The sequence below is a fragment of the Trematomus bernacchii genome, unplaced genomic scaffold (assembly GCF_902827165.1).
Source record: "Trematomus bernacchii unplaced genomic scaffold, fTreBer1.1, whole genome shotgun sequence".
Lineage (NCBI taxonomy): Eukaryota > Metazoa > Chordata > Actinopteri > Perciformes > Nototheniidae > Trematomus > Trematomus bernacchii.
In genome coordinates this window covers 16,394,919-16,417,694 of record NW_022987739.1, presented here as the reverse complement: position 1 = coordinate 16,417,694, position 22,776 = coordinate 16,394,919, and the positions used below count along the sequence as shown (strand labels likewise).

General features: G+C 38.8%; 1 protein-coding gene across 1 annotated transcript in view; it reads left to right on the top strand.

Annotated features, from left to right (window-relative positions):
* LOC117496090 (collagen alpha-1(XXIV) chain) overlaps positions 1 to 22,776 on the top strand; it is an 85,038-nt gene that overhangs the window by 55,476 nt on the left and 6,786 nt on the right. Inside the window, exons 28-48 of the mRNA XM_034147778.1 lie at positions 471 to 524; positions 3,863 to 3,916; positions 4,170 to 4,214; positions 5,194 to 5,238; positions 7,727 to 7,780; positions 8,421 to 8,474; positions 8,589 to 8,642; positions 8,892 to 8,945; positions 10,117 to 10,170; positions 10,509 to 10,616; positions 11,450 to 11,503; positions 11,581 to 11,688; positions 12,028 to 12,081; positions 12,925 to 12,978; positions 13,117 to 13,173; positions 14,121 to 14,174; positions 15,022 to 15,075; positions 15,407 to 15,460; positions 15,757 to 15,810; positions 16,949 to 17,056; positions 22,630 to 22,737. Of these exons, the coding sequence (XP_034003669.1) occupies positions 471 to 524; positions 3,863 to 3,916; positions 4,170 to 4,214; positions 5,194 to 5,238; positions 7,727 to 7,780; positions 8,421 to 8,474; positions 8,589 to 8,642; positions 8,892 to 8,945; positions 10,117 to 10,170; positions 10,509 to 10,616; positions 11,450 to 11,503; positions 11,581 to 11,688; positions 12,028 to 12,081; positions 12,925 to 12,978; positions 13,117 to 13,173; positions 14,121 to 14,174; positions 15,022 to 15,075; positions 15,407 to 15,460; positions 15,757 to 15,810; positions 16,949 to 17,056; positions 22,630 to 22,737 (1,335 nt within the window). The remainder of the gene's footprint in view (positions 1 to 470; positions 525 to 3,862; positions 3,917 to 4,169; positions 4,215 to 5,193; positions 5,239 to 7,726; positions 7,781 to 8,420; positions 8,475 to 8,588; positions 8,643 to 8,891; positions 8,946 to 10,116; positions 10,171 to 10,508; positions 10,617 to 11,449; positions 11,504 to 11,580; positions 11,689 to 12,027; positions 12,082 to 12,924; positions 12,979 to 13,116; positions 13,174 to 14,120; positions 14,175 to 15,021; positions 15,076 to 15,406; positions 15,461 to 15,756; positions 15,811 to 16,948; positions 17,057 to 22,629; positions 22,738 to 22,776) is intronic.

Sequence of the window (22,776 nt, the reverse complement as noted above, 5' to 3'; positions counted from 1 at the left end):
AGTACTAAATTGACTTAGAAGCTTGGAAGACTTGACTCTCATCTTGCCTACTCAGGGTATTGGCTGAAAAGAATAAACAGCTAAATTACCAGATGAACTTGAACTGAGTTGGATGAACATACTGTTGGTTTTTGTAAACACATAAAATGTAAGGGGGGATTTTAATCCGTTTTCATGTTTCCCACAATGTAGTCTAGACTTTATAAACAGCATGAACTGGCAGATTGTTCAGTAGCTCTGCTGAAGCTACTGAAGCTTTTGTAAAGCATCCATCAGGGCTGGTGTTGTGTTGGGTTTAAAGAAGCATGGAGAAGTGCATGCCCTGTTTAGTTTGTGTAAATATTCTGACAGTATTACATTTTTGTCCAACTGCATCATGTCAAAGAAACATGAACATCGTCCTAAACTACTTCTCCAAATCCTAATCCCGTGTCTGATGTCCATCTTGTGGTTCTTGTTATCGCTCACAGGGTCCAGCGGGGCAGACGGGGAGTCCAGGCACTGCTGGGTCAAAGGGCAGGAGGGTAAGAGCAGTCTTTGAGGCATTATTTCTACGAGTCCTTTGAATGTTGCTGTGAGCCCACATCCACTCAACATCTCATGAAAACTTCCCCTATAAGGTAGTCTGTTTCACATCACAACTCCAGTCCCACAAACCAAAGGATAAACCAATTAAAAGACATGTGTTTATCCTTCCACTTGGTCTGAGCTTCTTTACAACAGTTTCGTATGCGCCAAGAATCACATGTTTAAGGACGTTAAAGTAATGTTAAATGGAGAGGTAATACTAGTGAGACATCGTGTGGCTGAGAGGAGAATGACACCTTACTCAATTTTCGATGGCAGTATGAATAAAGACACAACTTAATACATTATTTTGTTTAATTATATGAATAGTTTATGAAAATAAGTAATATCTCTCCCTAAAACACATTGGGCAATACAACCATAATTTAAAGAATGTGACATTTTCATTTAAATAAATATACTCTGTTTATTTTATTTGGTACACCTTGGGGGTTGGACACAGTTATGGCAACACCTGTATAATCTACTTTGAAGTATAATAGTTATCTCTAAAATGTAACTTTACTGACACTTAATCTTTGTTTCAAGATGGCTCATGTTTAAGTTGAATAATATTTTAACTCGTGTACAGTTTTTATTGCTCTAATAATATTTCCCTTGATCATACTAGATCCTGGCTCAATAGAATCAAACTGTTTAGTATTGCCTTTAGCCTGTGAAGTTAAAGCAGAGCAATTACGCAGCCTGTAAGCTCTAACTGCATGCTTGTGTTTTTTATGCAAGAGTGGGCGGTTCACATTGTGAGATGATTTTAATAAAGAAGATATTGAATGTATTTTAGAAGGAGAGCAGCTTGATTGTGTGCAGAGGGCTCTGCACACCACCAGAAAAAGAAAGCTGCTACTATCTGATTCGAGTATCAGTGTTTTGCTTCTATCAAACAAGGTTAATAGAATTAGAATTAGTGCTAAACCCAGTGCCTTTACTTAGTCATATACTTATTGAAAAAGATTGAAAAACTAAATTAATTTCATGACTGAAAAATACTTTTTACATACATTCAGTTTAGGCAAGGCAGGTGTATTAAAATAGCAGATATATCAACACAAGACAATTCTTAAAGCATTACAGAAAACATTAGAAGCATTAAGGAACAGTGCAACACATTCACAATATAAAATGACAACTAAATGTATTTCAAAACTGTCACTAAAAAGCCAAAGGTATTGCAAATAAACAAAATAAATAAGAATATGACAGGTATAGAACACAATATTTAAAGTTACAGTGCAGTGTAAGATATGAATAGTTATTTGATTTAATAGAAGGCCGTGGTAAAAAGAAAAGTCTTCTGCATCAATTTAAAACAAGTGAGAGATGCAGCGGACCTGCAGTGTTCAGGGAGTTTGTTCCAGATATATGGAGCAGTGTTCTGCTTTACTTTCTTGGATACAAATGCTCAGTCAAAAACTTCAGTCGCCGTTGACGGTCATTATTTAATCCAATATGTCTCTGTAGTAACAGTGTCCAAAATGCATAATCCAGAAGTGCTGTGATGATTTATTTTTTTAGTTCATAAATATTCAGATGAGCTATTATCTTCTCAAAGAATATTTGCCAATGTAATCAACTGTTTATTTTCCAGTGTGGATTGTGCTGTATTGCGTGCATGTTCACCGGGTATGATAGTATCCGGGAAACATGTGCTTATCCTGCCTTTAATTTACAGTAATGATTCCTAAAATGATGGCTTACGTGCACCTCCCTGCAGGGACAGTCTGCCTAACAGTTCCATGGTAAAGCTTTCTTTCTGATTAAATGTGAGTTAATTTCAGTTGAGCAAGAAAATGAAAGAGAAACGCTTACACATCAGTTGAGTGATGCATACTTCGGCACTTCTTCTCACACTTCATCAATCATCTGTTAGTCACTTCCTTTAATCCTCTGCTCCCTTTTTTCAAAGCAAAGCATATGGTAGCTCTTAACATGCCCCTGCTTGGGTTGTTTACTGGAATCCATACATGTGTCTGTGGTTGCATTTCCTGTCTTGCTGAGGTGAGAAATAATTACCCTCAAATCCTCCCACTTCCTCATTAGTGTTTATTTTCCATTGTCAAGGCATATTATCCATTATGGACCAATGGTGAAATCTTACAATTTAAAGAAAACGTAAAGAAAGCAAAAAGAAAGTGCTGCACAGCTTAATTCTTATCATTTTACCCTCTGAGCTATACAAATAACAAGTCATATCCTGGAGCTGAATGATCTGCCATGCACCTGCCCTGGTTGGCACACACCTGCACTAGTTCTAAAGCTTTTTGTTCTTTCGGGAAAACAGTTAGTGCCGCTACTGGATTATGAAAAACGATGTCTTCCCTTTTATCTAATGTATTCAAGTCAAATTCCTCTTCCCAATTTTAATGATCACTCACAGTGGAATGAACCTCACCTGCTCAAGAAATGTTCCTGTAGACAAATGGTCTGTAATAATGTCAGTTTTTACTCGGGATAAGCAGTTGTTGAATTGGCTCCATTTAAAAGTGTTGAACTATTCTGTATGCAGACTGTTTATTATTAAACATTCAGACTAACTGGACAAAACATGTTAATGATGGTAATGACTTAATATCAACCTTTGACCAGAAACTGTGTTTTCTTTAATAGATTGATTTCTTGACCACTTAAAGTTAACTAATTGAAAGGACTCAATAAAACACTGAAAAGGATGGACAACGTGTTACAGTAGCATTGGTCACTTGGCAGAAAATATTACCTCAATGTTTTTTAAACGGTCACTGGAAAAGATTTGAGGGAGATTAATTAAAGGAAGAAAGAAAGCGAGAGAAAGATAAAGCGGGTTTTGACGGCCTGGAAGCTTAAAGAGAGAGGAGTGACCTGAAAGGGACGGGAGTGAGACAGGAAGCCAGAGGCTCAGACCAAACAGGAACTGAACAAGGGCCATCAAGGCAAATATAAAGAGGGGGGGGAGACCAGATGGAAGCAAAAAAGGAAAGTGGAAAAGTCCTGAGGACGAAAACGAGGGACAGGAAGTAAAAGGGGCGGGTCTTGTTGTATTTACAGATTGTTATCTGTCACTCTACCTGTGTGGTATAGCTCCAATGCTGGGAAGCCTCTGGAATGTTTGTGGAATGGTGGGCTGTGGCATTAAGTGGAACCCCCCCCCCAAGTAGATAAATACAGGACTAATTACTTTGTTGTTGGAGTTCACTATATGGCGACGTTTGTATGATGCTTTGATGGTTACTGTGTTCCTGTATTGCTCATTCTTTGTTGAGTGAAATTCAAAGGTGTGTCTCATATTGCTGTCACATAGGGGCCCCGGGGTTCAGATGGCCCACTCGGAGAACCAGGCCCTGAGGGCACCAAGGTAAACCTACACACCACCCTCTTGGAAACATCAGCATGTAAATGTGAAAATGAATGAGATGTAATACATTTTATTTATAAATAAAGATGTTGTACTTTTGTTTGAAACATGTGTGTATCCTCCGCTGGAATTATCGGTCCAATTTAAGAAAACTGCTTTTGTGAAATAACTTTTCATATAATATGATTGGTTTATATAATTTGTCCCTTTATTCATAATGCCTTCCACAATGTGGCATGCTTTTTCTTTGCAGGGTGAGAGGGGTGACATTGGAACAAAAGGAGAGCCAGGATTCATCGTAAGTAGTCTTTTAATTATTGTCTTTAATCTTATATTAGCGTGTGTAAGAGTCAAACCGGGAAATGCCAAAAGCCATTAAATAAGACGCTACATAGTTTACTCAATGTATTAGAAATACTTAAGTTGAACATGATGAATGGTTATAATGCTATAAACGTGTTATGCATAATACATTTCTGGATGAACGCTTCAGGCTTTTGTGAAATGAGAAGGCTTATTTGGATTTGCCCTCATTCATCAGAAGCCAAGAATAATCATTGTTGTAAAAACAGCATCATCCTGAAGCATCTAGGTTAACACGCACATCCCTTTTTAAAGATGCACATCCATCTCCTGGAAGAGATGTTTCCGCATCCAGCTTTACCCTCGGGCCTCTGTTAAAGCTTGATGAGCCTTTAATCAGTTTTTATTTGCACAATAGGCCTTTGTCTTCTTGCCTCTGTATCAGGTTAAACCCAAATGGAGTTATGTGCCGCTGCCCGCTCGTTGGGAGGAAATATGAGCTTAATCTGTAGGATGTATTTGTATTCTTGTAATGCCTCTGTTGGTCATTTTCATTTAGGTTGAGTGAATATTTCTAATTTACGTCCCTCACCTTTGATTTTAAACAGAATGTTGCTCAAAGGTCCCAATCAAACATCAAACATTGCTTCATAGCATCTTTACAAATCTACTTTATACAAAATCTTATGTTACAATCGTTTACTTTTCAGAGACATATATGAGATTATTTAGAAGTTTCAACAGACATCAATCTGGAAAACCCTTATGGATCTGCTTTCTTAGCAATGCATTAAACAAGAACATGTGTTTCCATAAAACACGTCAGAGCCATAACAAACCCAGAACACACAAACTGAACAATTAGACAAGGAGGATGAATATGTTGCCATTATTTCTCTCAAAATAAATTAAAATCATTTGGGTTGATTGACTGCATCTCAATCATTTTAAAATAATTGTTTTCTCCTTTGAAGGGCAAGGCTGGCAGTCCAGGGGAGAGAGGCCCTCCTGGGAAGAATGTAAGTAATGCTTAACTGAAGCTGCCGGCTCAATGTCTCTTTCAGAACCTTAATTATCCTCTTCACTTTAGCTAGAAGCACTTGTAAAACATTTCCACATCCTCTTTCACCTGTAATATATATAATTATACCTTCTAAAGTGTGTGCACCTATAAAGTCACCCAAGAGGAAGTTGTCATTGTTAAACGGAGAAACCGAGCACTGTTTTCAGGCTCATAATCAAAACATATGTCCATGTATTCACCCACATTCAACTTTAGTGTGTTGGTGTGCTTCTCTCCATCCCGGGAGAGGTTAATGCGGTTTGGGGGCTTTTACTTATCCAAGTGAGGTTTGAAAAATACACAGGGTGTCTAATTCTGTACAGATCGTAAAGCCCCATCAGGCAAATGTGGTATTTGTGATATTAGGCAATATAGAAAAAATGACTTGACTTGACGTATTAGGTTTTGTTCAGCAGTACTAATCAATAATCAAATCAATGAAACTTGGCTGCATTTCCTGCCTGTGTATTTAAGAAATAATGAGTAATTTTCCACATAATGGATGATTGGTTTTATGGTTTTGAATGAAGCAATTGTGACCATGATATGTACAGTATGGAGCAGGACAATGTAGAGTTTAAATGTGCACTTGGCAGTGCTCTCTGGTGGACACATTATGTAATGGCTAAACCGTTCAGACAAATTACCACAAACATATTTTTGACATCTATAGGTCATTTCTTGTTATTTATCCCGCTGGCATGTACGTCCCCACCAATGTATCTAGCTCATAATGGTCAATGATTTCATCCCACTGATTTATTGGTCAGGCTCCACTTCAACGAGACTTTAACTATCCCAGCGGAGAAGTTTAGTATTTTCAGCTGCTAGGAATACTATGTAGGACACACACTGATTATAATGTTGGTTTTTAGTGCCACACAACAGACAGACTTTTGGCAGCTTAAAAGCTGAATTTTGCCAGCAGACTCTTGTTATTTTCTGTTCTTACTATAAAATAAATGATGGATAGTAGTTTTATATGCTTTTGAAGTGCAGAAGGATGAAATAACTGATGTTCCACAGATGGTAAAAAATGTGCAAACAAAAACAAATCAAAAACACATTCAAAAGCAGATCCAAGTGGACTGTCTAATTCTTAAATGATGGTCATTATATTCAAACATGTTTCTTATTTAGCTGTTTGTTTCATCCATTTATGGCAGGAATTACAAAGGAAGGTTTCCAGTTAGAAGAAAAAGCCCTAACACCTGCATGAGTAATCATTGTTGGACTCATTTGTTTATCTTTGTTATTTGTTTGTCCACTGACAAATAACTTCCTGACTTGTATTGGAATAACATTTGACACTTCAGGGTTGTTTGTAATTAGTCTTATCAGATGAACAAAGACCGACAAAGACACGCTCAGACATGTTGTCTCACACTCAGATATAGCATTCTGGACTTCCACATGGACAACAGACATACCTGGGGCTCGTTGAGACCCGTCCTCCTGATCACATGCTGCTGATGTTAAAATGAATCCCCCATCCTCAGAATGTTCTGAGGAGGATCATTAACCTCACTGATTGGACAAACATAATGTATATCTACTTCCTCAGGCGATACAGTTGATGCAGATACAGTAGAGAGGGCACTTCTGTTGTCCACCTCTTGACTCACAGCGCCATCTTGTGTCTGATCAAATCTGCCTCAATCATCAATGTATCATACATTATTCCTCATATGTTCTTTGATTTAAATCAGTGATACGTTTTACATACATCTTCTTGTTTTCCTAAAAATACTTGTATAACTATTTTTTTTGACAATAAACTCTCGCTGGCTCAATACACAATATGTGAGATGTGAGAACAGTTTAAGGTTTTTCCGCTTCCTTTTTGTTCAATTGATTCTGCTTCACTCTTTATAAGACCTTTTTTTTTAAACAGCTGAGACGTTTGAGATATTTTCTTTTTCTTTTCAGTCATATTGACTTAGCAACAGATGTTTTATGAGTTTATATTATCATGGAACAGGTTCTAATGTTTCACAATAAGTTGTTAACCAATTTATTCTACAGCTAATGGGTGATACTGCTGGTGGAAGCATTTTTATCTAATCAAACTTTGGCACATTATTTGTGTTTAGAACAACCAGCTTTCACAACCTCCCACATGAAAAGTCCTGCCAATGTCTCTGCGAATGTTGGACCAAACACTGTTTCAAATTAGGGTGTCTTGTCATAACTTGGCAACACAATACGAAGCAGGGAAGCCAACCTGTTTGCGTTGAATGAAGGAGTTTCCGTGTCATGTCTGCAGGCAACACGCAGAAAGATTAGGCATAGTAAGCTTGTCTGTGGTTAACTTGCAAATGATAATGATGATAATGACGAGACAAGGTCTGAAGCCAAAGCCAAGCACTCTCATGCTTGTTTTGTTTGAATACACAAATGAATTACTGAAACTACACTGAGCTCATAACTGTGTGTGTTTCCAGGGAAAAGCTGGTATTCCAGGCAACTCCGGGGAGACGGGACCCCACGGAGAACCAGTAAGTGATACTGTTACATTAATGTGGTTATTTCAGGAATCTGCAAACAAACCACAAATTCTGATGACCTTGTCTGTAATTTGTAATACACCATTATTCTTAGCAACGTTTCCAGTGAAAAAATCTGTCAGGCTCTGAATTATTTAACCAACACTTAAGAATCGCCAATGTTAAGAAGTTATTTTTATTCGTCTCTGTTTATTGTAATATTCTCTCTGAGTTCCTCACAACTTAAAACACCATAACTTGTGCTTCTCCTAGAGATTAGGTTTCAAGTACTTAATTGTATTCCTGGAAATTAGCCGACCCCTCAAGGGCATCAAGAATGTCAAACAATCAGATACAAATATTTATTAGGTTCCAAAAACACCAGAGGCCTGGTTTATGTTATGCGTCTCATCTTGCCTTTGGCTGGTCTTCAGTCTTACTCCAAGCATTCTGAACTCTCAGATGTTCCTATTCTGCAGACTTAAACATTCAACCTTGCACTACTTGTTTTAATAAACGTAGCCATTATATGCTAGAGTTGCATATTATTATGTACTAGTGTGGAATTCTCAAATATACTGTATCTACTGCATGATTTTATCATTAGGATTGTGCCCTCAAGGCATTTTATGATTGTTAATCTTTTTTGCAGGGACCCAAAGGACCCCCTGGGGAGAAAGGACCTGATGGAGAGCAAGGACCTGAAGTACTTAACCATTTTGCAATTATTTGTCCATGATATTGGGTATTATACTGTAGTTCCAATGTATACAGAACAAATGAAACATGACTCATGCCTTTTTGTTTGTCATCTTGGTAGGGTGTGCCTGGTGCAGAGGGGGAACCGGGTGCCATCGGAGAGCCGGGGTCAAAGGTCAGTATTTTTTGCAATCCCCCCCCCTCCCACCACAACATTTGTCATGTTGAGCCTCAGTCCCAACCACCCTGCAGCAATGTGAAAAGATGTGACCTTGACCTCTCAATTTGTACTTTGGTGTGAAACAACAGCTAACTGACAGTCTGACTTTGACTAAGCTTCAGGTATCAATGAACCTCAATGTGAAAGTCTAGGACGGCACATATGTGTTTTGACAGCCCTGTGTTGTGTTTTGTGTTCCTGCAGGGTGATGCCGGGCCTCCAGGAGCTGAAGGGGAGCAGGGGCCGGAGGGATTGAGAGTGAGTTACTGCAAACAACCCACTAATCCTTTCCTTCTTTGTGTTTGGGTACATTTAACCCAGCAGTATATTTATTCACCCTCATTTTCAGGGAGATGTGTAAACCCAGGCTCGAAGAGAGCAATGACATTGTTTTTGTCTGATGGCCTTTATATATATATATATATATATATATGTATATATATATATATATATATATATATATATATATATATATATATATATATATATACTGTGTATAGCACTTTGACTTCCTGAGTCTCATCTTACTGTTCTGAAAAAATAATTAGATTCAACGTTCTTTAACGGAGTAGCTCGGACAGACAAGGTGTCCTTGCTATTTTCTTTTGCATCACATACTTGGAGGGCTCACAGAGAGCACAGACCTCCACCAAGGTAAAATGCCTTCTCTTGCAATGTTGAAAAAAGTGTGAAATAGTTTGTGTATCTTCCCCTTGATTTGGTGCTGTTTCAAATTGTAATGGATTCCTCCTTAGCCCATGTTAAACCCTTCCACCAAGTTTTGAAAAACGAGTCCGTAGTTTTTCTGTTACCCTGCTGACAGAGAGACAAATAAACTCAACAATACCGAAATATAACTGCTATGGCCGAGGTCATAAATGGTCCCCACCAATTTGACATGTTAAACCAAATGTGTCTTATTAGACATATTATTTTATATGATCTTATTACTTATTGTATTGCCCATCAGTAATATTAGCTGTGAGTAGATATAAAGCTGCCTTGTAACTTTCCACCACAGAGGGCAGTGAAAGACTGGTGTAAAGTTACTCTGACACTCTTACATGATCCCCCATTATTACTTTGACAGTTGCATAAATTGATGATATTGAAAGTTATCCCTGCTCTATACTTGTGCACTTTGTAGTCTCAATCTGTAATAGGTTGGTTTACCCAAAAAATGAAAATGTATTTCCTTAAGTTAGCCTTTATTACTAGCTGTTATTACTACTTGAATTTGTCCTGGATTTGAGATGCTAACACGCAAGCAACACGTAAGCGACAGTTATTTTTTGCATAAACAGTGTCCCTTTTACCAAGGTGCTACACTCATAGAACTCACCATCGCAGAGGAAATAACAAAGTAACAGTTCTCACAGTTGAGATATCAATTTTTTTTGTTTTGTATAAATGGGATTTTCTTTTTTAGGGTCTTTCTGGTCCCACTGGTGAAGACGGCCCTCAAGGAAAAGACGGACCCAAGGTAGGATTGGCAAGACCTTTTTTTTTATACATTTACTTCACTCCTTTTTATTGGAAATCCAGATGTAGCTGAGTCATGGTTTTGTTTCAGCAGCGTTTTTACAACAATAAATGGGAGTTTTCTGTAAAGTATGCCTTCTTCAGGTCATCAAAAAGAAAAACAAATGCATTTCCCATCTTTTCAAGTGTGGCAAATGATAACAAGTGTTTTTTTCTGTAAGGCATGGTCTGACCCATCAACCTCGTATTATTAAACCTTCTAAATGATAACTGAACTGTCTTTAACTCAGTTTCCCCTGCTCTACCTCTCATCTTTTTTGGTGACAATTACACCTTCAGGGTGAGCCTGGGGAAACTGGGCCAATCGGAGAGCCAGGAGAAAAAGGAATAGAAGGAGACCCTGGGCCCATAGGACCACCCGGAGGGCCTGGGAAACAAGGCTTTCGTGTACGCTTATTTTATGTTTCCATACAGCTCCTCTGGGGGAGCGGCTTAATTAATAGAAACTGCTGTCTGTATTATCATTCAGTTTGACTCAAAAGAGACAGACTTGCTTTAACAATGATATGTATGATTTCATGTCCCTTTTTTGAAGCAAATAACTATATCTGAAAAAAGCTGGTAGTTTCAGTTAGTCACAGAACGGGTACTTCTAGTTCCCAACTGTGTTTTTTATGTTAGACCCAAACACAGATTGATGGATTATGAGCATACAGCTGATGCGTCATGGCAAGATAAATCACACCTTAAGAGTTAAGACCCCCCCAACTGACAAAGCAGATGACTAAAGTGCTTTGAACCAAATAGTGCCTTCTTTATCCCAGTAGGGGTCAGCCTTCTCTTCAACAAAGCCTTTTTGCTACAACGGCAGTAAAAAATACAATGTCTTAGATTGTGGTTTCAGCACTGCGTGATAATGGTCATTCAAACTCACCTTTTTGTTTGAAATACAGATCCTATCTAAAGGTCTTTAGGGGCGTAAAGGTCACATGTGTCACGAGATTAGACCCCTTCCGAGCACACATATAAACAGCTCAGAGAAAGCAGTATTGCACAGTTTATAAATGTGTAAGCTGACAAACCTTATAGCCATTTTTAATGTTATTGTGAAGCTATTCACCTCTGTAGAAAGTTGTCCACTCATAATGTATTTTTAAAACATAATGTAGTTTCAGAATCTACAGGTGGGTGTTTATAAATCATGTGCAGTTATCAATGCCTCTGATTATAGAATGGATTGTCATGTCTATGATAATCATTTAATGTTTCTCCTGCCCAAGGGGCCCGAGGGAAAACTGGGGCCCCCAGGGAACAGAGGGCGGCACGGAAAGAAGGTAAGGACCACTACTTTTTTCACCCACAATGAAGTGTGCTGTTTCTCACCCCCAATTGTCAATCTGTCTATTTCCAGGGAGAGAGAGGTCCTCTGGGTCTTGTCGGTGAGACTGGCTCTCGGGGAGACATCGGCCAGCAAGGCGAGCCGGGGCTGAAAGGGGCCCGGGGAACTCGAGGCACACCAGTTAGTTCCATTCTTCCTGTCTCAGAAACACAGACATTTATTCATCCTTTTTTCACGGTCAAATAATGAAGTCAAAGTATTGTTAATAGTTTTTTATTATTCAAAAAAAGAGTGCTACTGTTTGATGGCCTGCAATTGGCATGCTGTGTGAGTACTGGTGTTACATCGTAAGGAACGAGATTTGAAACAAACAAACTTGTCTGTGGACTAATGTCATGCACTGATAGCCTTTGTATCTGTTTAAGGCCAATGTTGTATTTAGCTGACCCAGCAAAACAAAAAAGCAGAACAAATGGATTTACGGTCTTATTGTAAGGACATTTTCTGCATTGCTTCCAGGGTCAGCCTGGAGCCATGGGGGTAGAAGGGCAACCAGGACTGGCAGGTTACACAGTGAGTATCTCCCATTTGTGGTTTTATGTTACATATGTACTGTCATGTTCTAACAGCATAGTAAATACCCTGAGTGGTCTGTAGTCTAGGCTCAGCAAATCCCACCATGTTTACATTTACATGTCACAGAAGAGGAATACTAAATTATCTACATTTTATACAAAATCCAGGATTCCTCTCCAATCTAGAAAAAGCTATTAAAGTACAGCTGTTTGAGGATATACATTAAACGTAAGCCTACTTAAAAACATGCTTAAGATACAGATGTCATCTCAACAAAGGGGGTTCAATCATACTCACCTCCCCTGGGAGCCGTGCGCTGTGAACCAAACATGTGCTCGAGACATCCTGGTTTGAGTCTTGTGAAGTAAACATCATCCCTGCTATTCTTATATTTCCTATAACTCTTAACTGATTCATTGGAATACCAGGAAAGAAATACCCAAATATTGGCAAGATAAAAGAGCAGAGGTTGAATTTAACGTGGACAACTCTAGCAACTCCACACCTTCTTCAATGCTAACATCAGTGGGTTTAGATTGCATTACTTGAGCGGGGCACCTCAAGTTCACTTAGTGTCTTTTTGTGTGTGTAGAGGAGTTTGGTTGTGTACGGAGGCTCTCAGACCCCTTTGACTCAGGTTGCTGTGGGATTTCTGAGTGTGTGTCAAAGCCCAAATCCTCCAGTGACAGATGGAGCTGCTCTTCAAAGACTGTTGTTTACATTAAACAGTTCTGATTAATATGTTGACAGCAAAGCTCATGTTTCTCCTAGAAACATGCTGTAGCCAGAAAGAGTTTGGCAGCTTTGTGGGCTACTATAATCTGCGTTCCTTTTTTTCAGGGTCACCCTGGCATGTCTGGGCCCATTGGACCACCCGGGCCTAAAGGAGAAAAGGTAATATAACACAAACTAGTGTTTGAAATTGAATTATTTCAGTGGTTGAGGCCTTTTGTGTTATTGTACTTTAACACACTGTCAGGTTGCAAAATCTATTATGTCTGCATGTGTGATTGTGATTTTGCTACATTCCAGGGTTATCCAGGGGAGGACAATAGGACCCCAGGACTGCCAGGGCCCTTAGGTGAACCAGTAGGTCTTGCTTTCCTTTAAACCCTCCTTTCTGATCCCTAACACAAACTCTGTTTATTCCAAGCCATTTAATTACCGGATTGACACTGAATGTAAGAGTTAATCTCCTGAGTTTTACGCAGAGTACACACATTTTTGTCCCACCAGATTGACCATAATGAATAAGTCTTTCTGTTGTTAAACCTGCATATGGACCCAGATTATCAACCTGTGTGGCAAGGGTCTTCTTTGCTCATTAGTATGAACAAGCTGAAAATGTTTGGCCACAGTTTGCCTAGCTGGGTTTGTGTTCCAATATTTGCCCATAATGAAAATCACACTGAACACCAATGTTCTAATGTAAAAACTGAAAATGGCTTAATTTCTGTGCATTTGTTGTTTGTTTATCTAGTTTGATGATGGCCATGACTCACCTTAATTTACCCCAAAGGATTTTATAGATGAGAAAACAAAGCTGTTCTTAGACTAATACCAAAAGAGGATCAGGACTGATCAAAGAGTTTTAGCACCGGCGGGAAAGCCCAAAGTTATACCATGACTCTCATGCATGCTGAGACACATTTCTCAGCACTTGACTAGGCCACTAACACAGGCCCACATGGCATTAACTGTCAGGGTTACTGGAAGGTATAGATAGCAACCTACCATACGAGTAGTATTGGATTATCAAGTTGGCACAGTATTAGAGTACATAGCTAGAGCAACACAATGGCAGTCTGTGTCTTGCTGCAGCCACAACCAAAATTGGCTAAAAGTAAGGATCAGGGTGAAATTGTGCCTTTCCATTTGACTCCAGTTAAGATCCGTTCTCACAGGTCGCATATATACAATATGCTGAGAGGTGACTCAGAGAGTAGTTGGCCAGCTCAATTGACGCTTTGTGGGTATAAATGAAGGTATGCATGTACAGTATGTGTGTTCATGTGTGAGCATCTGTGTCTACACAGGGGCCCCCAGGAGAACGAGGGGAGCGTGGAGAGCCTGGGGATGAAGGATATCAGGTACACAAAACCATTAAAAAAAACATTAAACATATAACACAGATTGTTGTTCATACTCTTTTGGCTCCATTCATCACCACACCGCTCAGGTGCAGTGAGCGTACACAATACATGTTGAAGAGGATAACCACAATTCCAGAAATAATGCTGCATGAAGTCTGTCTTTTTGTCACTTGATGCCTCTGAGGAACATACATTATTTTGAAAGGTTGGTGTTTTCATTAGTCTGTGAATGGATCTACAAATGTGGTCTGTACATGACGCATTTTAAACAGAGAAATACAAACATTGTTTAATTTCGCTGACGGTTACAATAAATAGTTTTGATGCATTATCATTGTTATTCTTTTCCCTACTGGTTTCTAAGCCTAAATGTTGCCTCCAGTCGTGCTTTTTTAAATTGGTATAATCAAAACATTGAAAACATTTCCATAATATAGAGTTTTATTTAAGTATCTTACTTCTATGCTAAATGAAAGTGGTACTTTCAATTAATTGTTTCTAAGACTCATTAAAGCTACATAATGAAACCCTACCTGAAAAACTTTTCCTCTCAGAGGTGACCAAAGCTCCTTTGCCCACAGTGTAAACCCTAACTTCCCCACTTATCTGAGCTCCCAGCATGGCTAGCTAGCATTTGCAGCACTTAGCGAATTTAGCAACAGTCGCTAACCCCGGAGACACAGATTTTCTTGCTGAAACCCTGAATATTGGGTTTAATTTCAGTGTAACTGTTTTGAGTGCAGTCCTCTGATATATTCCTTTAGTAAATGATGGTAACCTCAGAACTCATCAAGATTTAGAATCAGATTGAAAAATATAGTTATATTTTTTAAATGTTTTCCAGGGCCATGTTGGTACCACTGGACTTCGTGGGGCTGTTGGACCACAAGGCCCTCCGGTAAGTCATTACATTTCTCTATGGTAGTATCTGTAGTATATCATAATAGTACTGTATACGCTCTTTAATATTTTTGGTACATCCATTTGAATCACCATACCAGTGGATTGTACACAAAGTGAAGCGTATAAACTATGAAAAGCAAAGGGAAGTAAAGGAAAGAACAAAAATGTTTATTATTTTCATTGTATTTGAAAAGTTTCAAATGTTTCGAAATATATAGAATCATTTTACCATCATTATTTCAACAGGTTATTTTGTAGACACTTTTGAGTATGGATTTATATATTTATAAAGATTATTGTTTGTTTGTGTGTTTGTCTTTGTTCAGGGGTCCCCAGGCATCCCTGGAGAAGCAGGTCCAAAAGGAGAGATAGGAGCCCCGGTGAGTCCCTGTAAATCCCCATAGCAGGAAAGACATATATTACATACATAAAAGTTCATTTTTAAATGTGGTTACTTCCCTGCAAAAATTACAGACGGCTTCAGCATTAGCATGTTTCTACTGCCACTTTTAGTAAGGGCGAAAAAATAAACTCAGCTTACCAGAAGTAGCAATATATTATTATTAGGAAAGTACAGAAACAGTTCTCCACAAGACACATGAGGCGAGTGATGTACATAACTGTGTTTTGTGAATCCCCATTTATGGTTCATTCTTAATGTGTGTGTTTAATCCAGGGCTTGGCTGGAAAGATTGGAGCAAGAGGGCTGACTGGAACTCCTGGCATGGAAGTGAGTGGCACATCACCTCAACCAAATGCATGGTTCAAAGAGAGACAGCAGCATAACAATCAAAAGCACTATCAACTGTTTGAGCTTTTTGATCATGATAATGCAGCTTGGCATATGGGAACAGCATCACCAAAGTATTGCATGTTTACAAATTGGTTACCACTACTGCATATAAAGAGGACAGAGAAAGCAATGAAGATAAAAATGATCATGTAACTTAACACTAGAACCGCCAATCGGGTCAATTTGACCCAGAGCTGTTTTTTATTGTGTGTAACTTTTTTTCAATAAAATATTAAAGTCTTCCAGTCCGTGACATTTCCTGAAAGTGTGTTATGTAGCACCCTATGTTGTTAAAAATTGTCAATATGAAGTCAGATTAAAGAAATCGCCCAAAAAATTGCCATTTATACCTATTTCCGCCAAGCGGGTCATATTGACCCCACCCCTTTTCATATAAACATGACGTGTTGCCTAGCAACGCCTTTTGTCTACTGCGGTTCCTTATAGATTGAGAGATAGATTGAGAGAGAGAGAGATAGATGGATAGATATCTTGATAGATAGTTATAGATAGATAGAGAGAGAGATAGAGACAGTCTGTAGTGAAGGAGTGCGCTCCCGCTCATGGGAGACTGCTCGCGCTGCGCTCCGCAGCAAACAGCTGTGGGGCGAGTTGAAAGTACGTTATGCTGGCCGCGGTGTCTAAATAATGCTTCCGGGCCAGCGGGCCATTTATAATGTCGAGCCCTGAGAGTCCACAGATTATATTGGTATACGTTTCATCCCTGTGCGATCAAAACTCACTGTTCAATAAAAGAATATTTTACCTTGAAAATCAATGCATTCTAATAGCGGGTCAATTTGACCCAGGTGGCGGTTTTAGGTATAAAAAATCTCTGACGGTTCTAGTGTTAAATGCCTTGCTGTTCTCGATTAGAAGTTAATATGATGAATGGGCGTTTGCCAAAAACGTTATGGATCTTTAATTTAGTCCTGGCAGAAAACCTTTGGCTGAAGTCTGCTGCAATTAATCTCTTTATCCACAGTGGTGATTTTAGAGAGAGAATTAGGGTGTTGAAACCTGGAAGCATTGTCTGAGATAGTAACACATTGTTACTGTTTTGTATAATTTCCAGGGGCCAATCGGTTTACCTGGACTCACAGGAATGATGGGTTACCCAGGGTCGGATGGTCCCCCAGGACTGACTGGCCTACCAGGATTTCCAGGAAAAAAAGGACGAAAGGTAATCGATGGGAGCATTTATATAGTCAGTTAAGTCAGTCATAAAGACAGTCATGATTAAATGAATGGCTTCTCTTTTTCTTTTCAAAATGATGAAGCTGACTATTGGACTAAAACTCATGTACACAAGAACCCGGTTTTATATTGCTATTCATCAAAACATCTTGCTCAGTAACATTGATGTAAGTCGCAGAAGGAGTCAGATGATTTCATTATATTTCATCTAAGAGGACTTTCCCTTCACTTTACTCTTGGCCAAATCTCTATAGCAGACTTGTGGGCTGAAACAGGAGAATATACAAAGCTATTGATACATGCTCATCTTGCTTCTATTCACTACATGAGTTTAATCTCCACTGCTCTGTGGAGGCTGTCACAGCAGGAGAGGTCCACTGCATCCTTTGTTTTCAATTTCACAATACATATTTCCATAGCAGCCTGTCCTCCTACAAAAAACGACCATATAGGTCGATTGTTCAGCAGCTTAATACGACCCAGAGTCACGTTTTAAAGTGTAGCACCTCTAGTGGTTGTGTAAGAAACAACATGCTCCCGTTGATTGCAAACGCTCCGGAGGGTCGTTTATTCACAAATAACCCTCTCTGGAAAATCCTAAATTGTGGAATAGTTTAGCCATTAAAATGCTTTTTTATTAGATTTCTAGCGAGAAGTCTATATTTTACTTTTGTAATCTACGTCCAGTGGATGTGTAGGATCTATAGTTTGATAGATATTACGAAGATGATTTGAGGTCTCGCCAGGAGAACGTGTATATGCGGCAGCTTCCATGTAAAGTTAGCGTCAACCCTCACTGGGTGAAAACTGTTTTTCCGGTCTCGAAGTTTTCATAATAAAACCGGAAGTATTCCCCTCACTGTCAAATTATTACACAGTGATATCTGCATTACTCATCCACTAAAAAACATCAGTTTATCCTTGTTAATTACACAATATTGATTGGTTTAAATTGTGTACAATGCTTTTGTGTTTTTAACCTTCGATTCGGAGAAACAAATAGTTTTTTTCAGAGTTTAGACACTACAGAGTTTCCGAAGGCACTACACTACCCAGAATCCCCAGCTATCGTTTGGGACTACAACATCCGCCTTGCTTTACAAACCCCGTGATTAGTCCTCAAGCTCTGTGATTGGATGTTGGAGTGGCAGTGCGACAAGGTTACGCCGAGCGTCAAACAGCACTTTGAAATGGAATGGAACCACGGCAGACTCGGACGGGTCCAGCCCAGCCCCCCCCCCCCCCCCAGAATTACACATGCTGGCTATTGTGTGTTTCGCAACATGTTCTATGGCACGTCTCTACTGGGAAATGTAGTTTTAAAAGTCGTTTTCGTATTTCCCACAATTAGAAGTTGCCAGTATTAAACTGTGTACACCCCTGGAGGTTTAGGGGATACAAAACACAGTGGTGTTATCAAATTTAAAACATATAATTAATAAATGGGTGAAAATTGCTTGTGTCCATAATGGGCAGCATTAATATACCCACATGACAGCTAAGGTCAGAAGAGCTTTATTTAACAGCTGGTCTTATGTCTGTGACCCCTCCTGTTGTTAATTGATAAGCCTGAAACATGCACTTGTCAAGGTTCAGAGGCAAACTTTGCAAATATGGCAGTAGCCATCGATCATCTTAAGATAAGATAAGATAAGATAAGATATACTTTATTGATCCCAAGTTGGGAAATGTTTTTGTTACAGCAGCATGTACTACTTTAATAATAATAATAGCTTGCATTTATATAGCGCCTTTCAAGGGACCCAAGGTCGCTGTACAGTAATAGGGCAAAAACGAACATAACAAAACAAAAGTCAGACAGACTTTGTTCTACTCCACTACAATTCAGAGGTTAACCTGGTATTTTTACTCCACTACATTTATTTTAGTTACTTTGCAGATTCTGATTAATGATGTGAAATATAAACAACCCTTAAATCAGACTTTAGTTACACCTGAGTAAAATTCAGGGAAGGTGATTGTCAAGTGCCAAAATAAACTATGCAATATATTAGACGTTAAGTACTTTGTCAGACTTCATATTTATCTGTGGATACCCCCAACGTTTTTTTCTTATTCAAAAGAAGACCTTAACTTAAAGTATTCTTTAATGTTTAAATAAAGCCTTATTAGTTTGTCTGTTTTGCACATCCTCCTGTTAATATCTTTGGACGTCCTCCACTAGCTGTTTTATTGTAGAGATCACTACACTATTCACTTTCTATTCTATATTTCTATCATTGACCTTCTACTTTCCCCCTATTTTGTATGTAGTCTACTCTTAATATTTAAATGTTTACATCAAATATAACATTCAACAACAAAATTCAATAACGTGCTTTAACCACTAGGCGGTGCGGGTTAAAAAACCAGTGGTCTAGTTATTAAAACATAATAATATCAAACATAATATGACTATTAACTTTATTGTGAAATTAAAACAGAACGGTAAAGGAAAATACAGTTTCAGTCTCTCGATTTGAAGCTTATGCATTGTACCATGAACCTGTATAGACCTGTAACAGTCAACTGCAGGAGGAGTTGGAAAGGTAGTTCAGTAAATCAGTAATATCTTTAAAAACTACAAATCCCTTTCTATCAGCTGTGCACCGTTATGGCGTAAATACAGACTATCTACCAATTGGATCAAATATAAAAGTCAGCCGAATTAGTATTGATACTGCAAGGAGACGTATTGTGTGAAAATAAATGTAAGATGTTGTTTAATTGCTGATATATTTATGATCCACGTCACGTATTCAGTTTTGGCGGCAGTTCCTGTTTGTCCAGAAGTCTTCTCATCAGGGCTCTATAAATAAAGAACTACGGCAGATGTGTAATATTTAATGCAGCCGAACCGTGTATTACAATGCCGTTATGTGATGACCTCCAAAGAGAAAAGCAAGAACACTCGGAATAAAGTCTTATTTGATTTTTTTTAAATGTTTTCCGATTTCATATCGCATAAACACCATATCCCAACGTGCATTGCGGCTAAAAACATCCAGGATTATGGGTGTAGTTCGATGTTTTATCAAAACCTCTGAAAAAAGAAATGTGTCTCTCAGAATCGAAAGAGAAAACCCTATGGGAAAAACACAAAAGCATTGTACACAATTTAAACCAATTAATGTCGTATAATTAACAAGGATACACTGATGTTTTTTAGTGGATGAGTACTATCCACTATATCACTGTTAAATCATTTGATCATTGGTTTTATTAGGAAAACGTCGAGACCGGAAAAATACTGTTTTCACCCCGTAACTTTACATGGAAGCTGCCGCATACCTCAAATCATCTTCGTAATATCTATCAAACTATAGATCCTACATATCGACTGGACGTGGATTCTAAAAGTACAATATACACTTCTCGCTAGAAATCTAATCAAAAAGCATTTTAATGGCCAAACTATCCTACAATTTAGGATTTTCCAGAGAGGGTTATTTGTGAATAAACGACCCTCTGTAACGTTTGCAATCAACGGGAGCACTAGAGGTCGAAAACTTTAAAACGTGATTATAGGTCGTATTAAGCGCTTGAACAAACTACATATTTGGTCGTAATAAGGTCTTGAACAATCTACCTATTTGGTCGTATGAGTTGGAGGACTTGTTGTTCCATAGTGAGAAAGATACCGTAATAAGGCTTTCCTTCCTTCCAGCTGGCAGGCTGCAGAGTCTCAGCAGAATCCTCTTTGTTGTTGTTAGTTATAACCATTTTGTTCTTTCAGTTCCTCATTATCTGCTGAATGTTTTTTTCTATTCACATTTCCAGCTGGATGCATGTTCACAGTGAGCAACAAGAAATGAATGCAGTACAGGACAACCTGTACTGAGCAGGTCAGGTGCTGGAGTCTCTTTTGGGATCGCCATTTAGTAGAAGATTCATGTACGTGTGATTTCATCAGGAAACTCTGATGGTCACTGATTTGTATCAACAAGCCTCAAAAACACAGTCTCACATGTTTAGCGCGCATGAAGAGGATTAAGAACGCCTGAACTGCTTGGTCAGTGAGTGTTGTCAATTACAAATAGATTTTGATGTGTCTGATTTTACTTATGCAAGAGCTTTCCAGCACCTGCAGGTTTGGACTTCACCCAGTAAACCTGGTTCCTGAAGTATCTGCTCTCCTAACAGTGATGGAGGAACAGAAGCCACACCACTTGTGAGGCAACGACCCACTCAATCTGTTATTGTAATATCACTCGCTCCCTTCTGCCTCAGCACTCTGCTGATGGAGCAGGAAACCACCGAGCTCTGAGGTGTGAGAGAGCACTCAGTGACAGGCGGCCAGTCATATGGATACACTTAAGGAGCACGACGTCAAGAAGTAAACCAGGACGGGCCAGCAGACTTCAGCACCACGGTTTATAGCTATGACTCTACGATGCGTTTAGAATTAGTTTGAATATATTTAAATAAACATTGAACATCATTTCATTCCATTTTTTTATTATATATAACACAGCTTTGTCCACTTTTCTTTTAGCCTTTGTTTGACATAGCCTTTCACTAAATATATAATATAGAACTTTTCCCTGTTGGTGTATTTAAGCTCCAACCTCAAAAAGTAGGGTGTAAGGCAAGCTGTTTAAGATGGGGAGATTAGGTTTAAGAGCCTGTTGATGTTTTCTGGTCCTACAGTTGGTTCCACTGAAGGACCAGAGGAAGTTTCAGTTGGTTTCACTGTTCAGGATTCAGGGAGACACCTTTCTTCCCCTGCTTCATCTCCCCATCTTTAGGAGCAACGTTTGAGTGCTTGACCTCCTCATACATTTCTGTGTTGGTTGTTTTGTTAACCACATTCAGTCTTGGCAAGTCTTGGCAAGACTTTGACCGTTGAACTTTTAAGGTATCAAAACTATGGAGCAATGCGTTGATTAGTGCAATGCTTTTCAATCAATCAATCAATGTTTATTTATATAGCCCAATATCACAAATGTTACATTTGTCTCAGTGGACTTCACAGTTTGTACAGAATGTCAGTATGACAATACGACACCCTCTGTCCTTAGACCCTCACATCGTAGGAAAAACTTCCAGAGAAAACCCACAGTTTAAAGGGGAAAAAGGGAGAAACCTTAGGGAGAGCATCAGAGGAAGGATCCCTCTCCCAGGACGGACAGACGTGCAATAGATGCCGTGTGTAAATTGAAGAGATAATACATTTACAACATAGGTAGTCCAAATGTTTGGAAATGCATGTGTCTATAATAAGAAGATGAATCCACGAGGATGTCAACAATCCTGTGGGAGCCATCAGGGAAGTAGTATGATGAGAGTCAGGCAGGACCACAGTGACAGCTTTTTTGCTTGTATCTTGTGTACAGGGTCACTCAAACACACAATGCTGATGGTTTTGTGTTATTCTGCTGCTGTACTGAGAAACTAAGCCATAAAGACCAGGAAGATTGGAACGCTAGCTGTAAACATGGATCTAAACAATGCAGATTTTAGAATATCTAAATACGATATTTAAAAAAAAATAGTAAATTAAACTCTGAATTCTACAAAGATAATATTTAATTGACACCAACTTCGGTATGCATCCAGGGTCTGAAAAATGTGGATGGACAAGAGGGACCTGCTGGACGTCCAGGTCCCAGGGGAGAGATTGGACTTCCTGGTCTACCTGGAGAAAGAGGACCCCCTGGACAGAAGGTGAACAAATTATAAATATTAACATAAAATCTGGTTGTA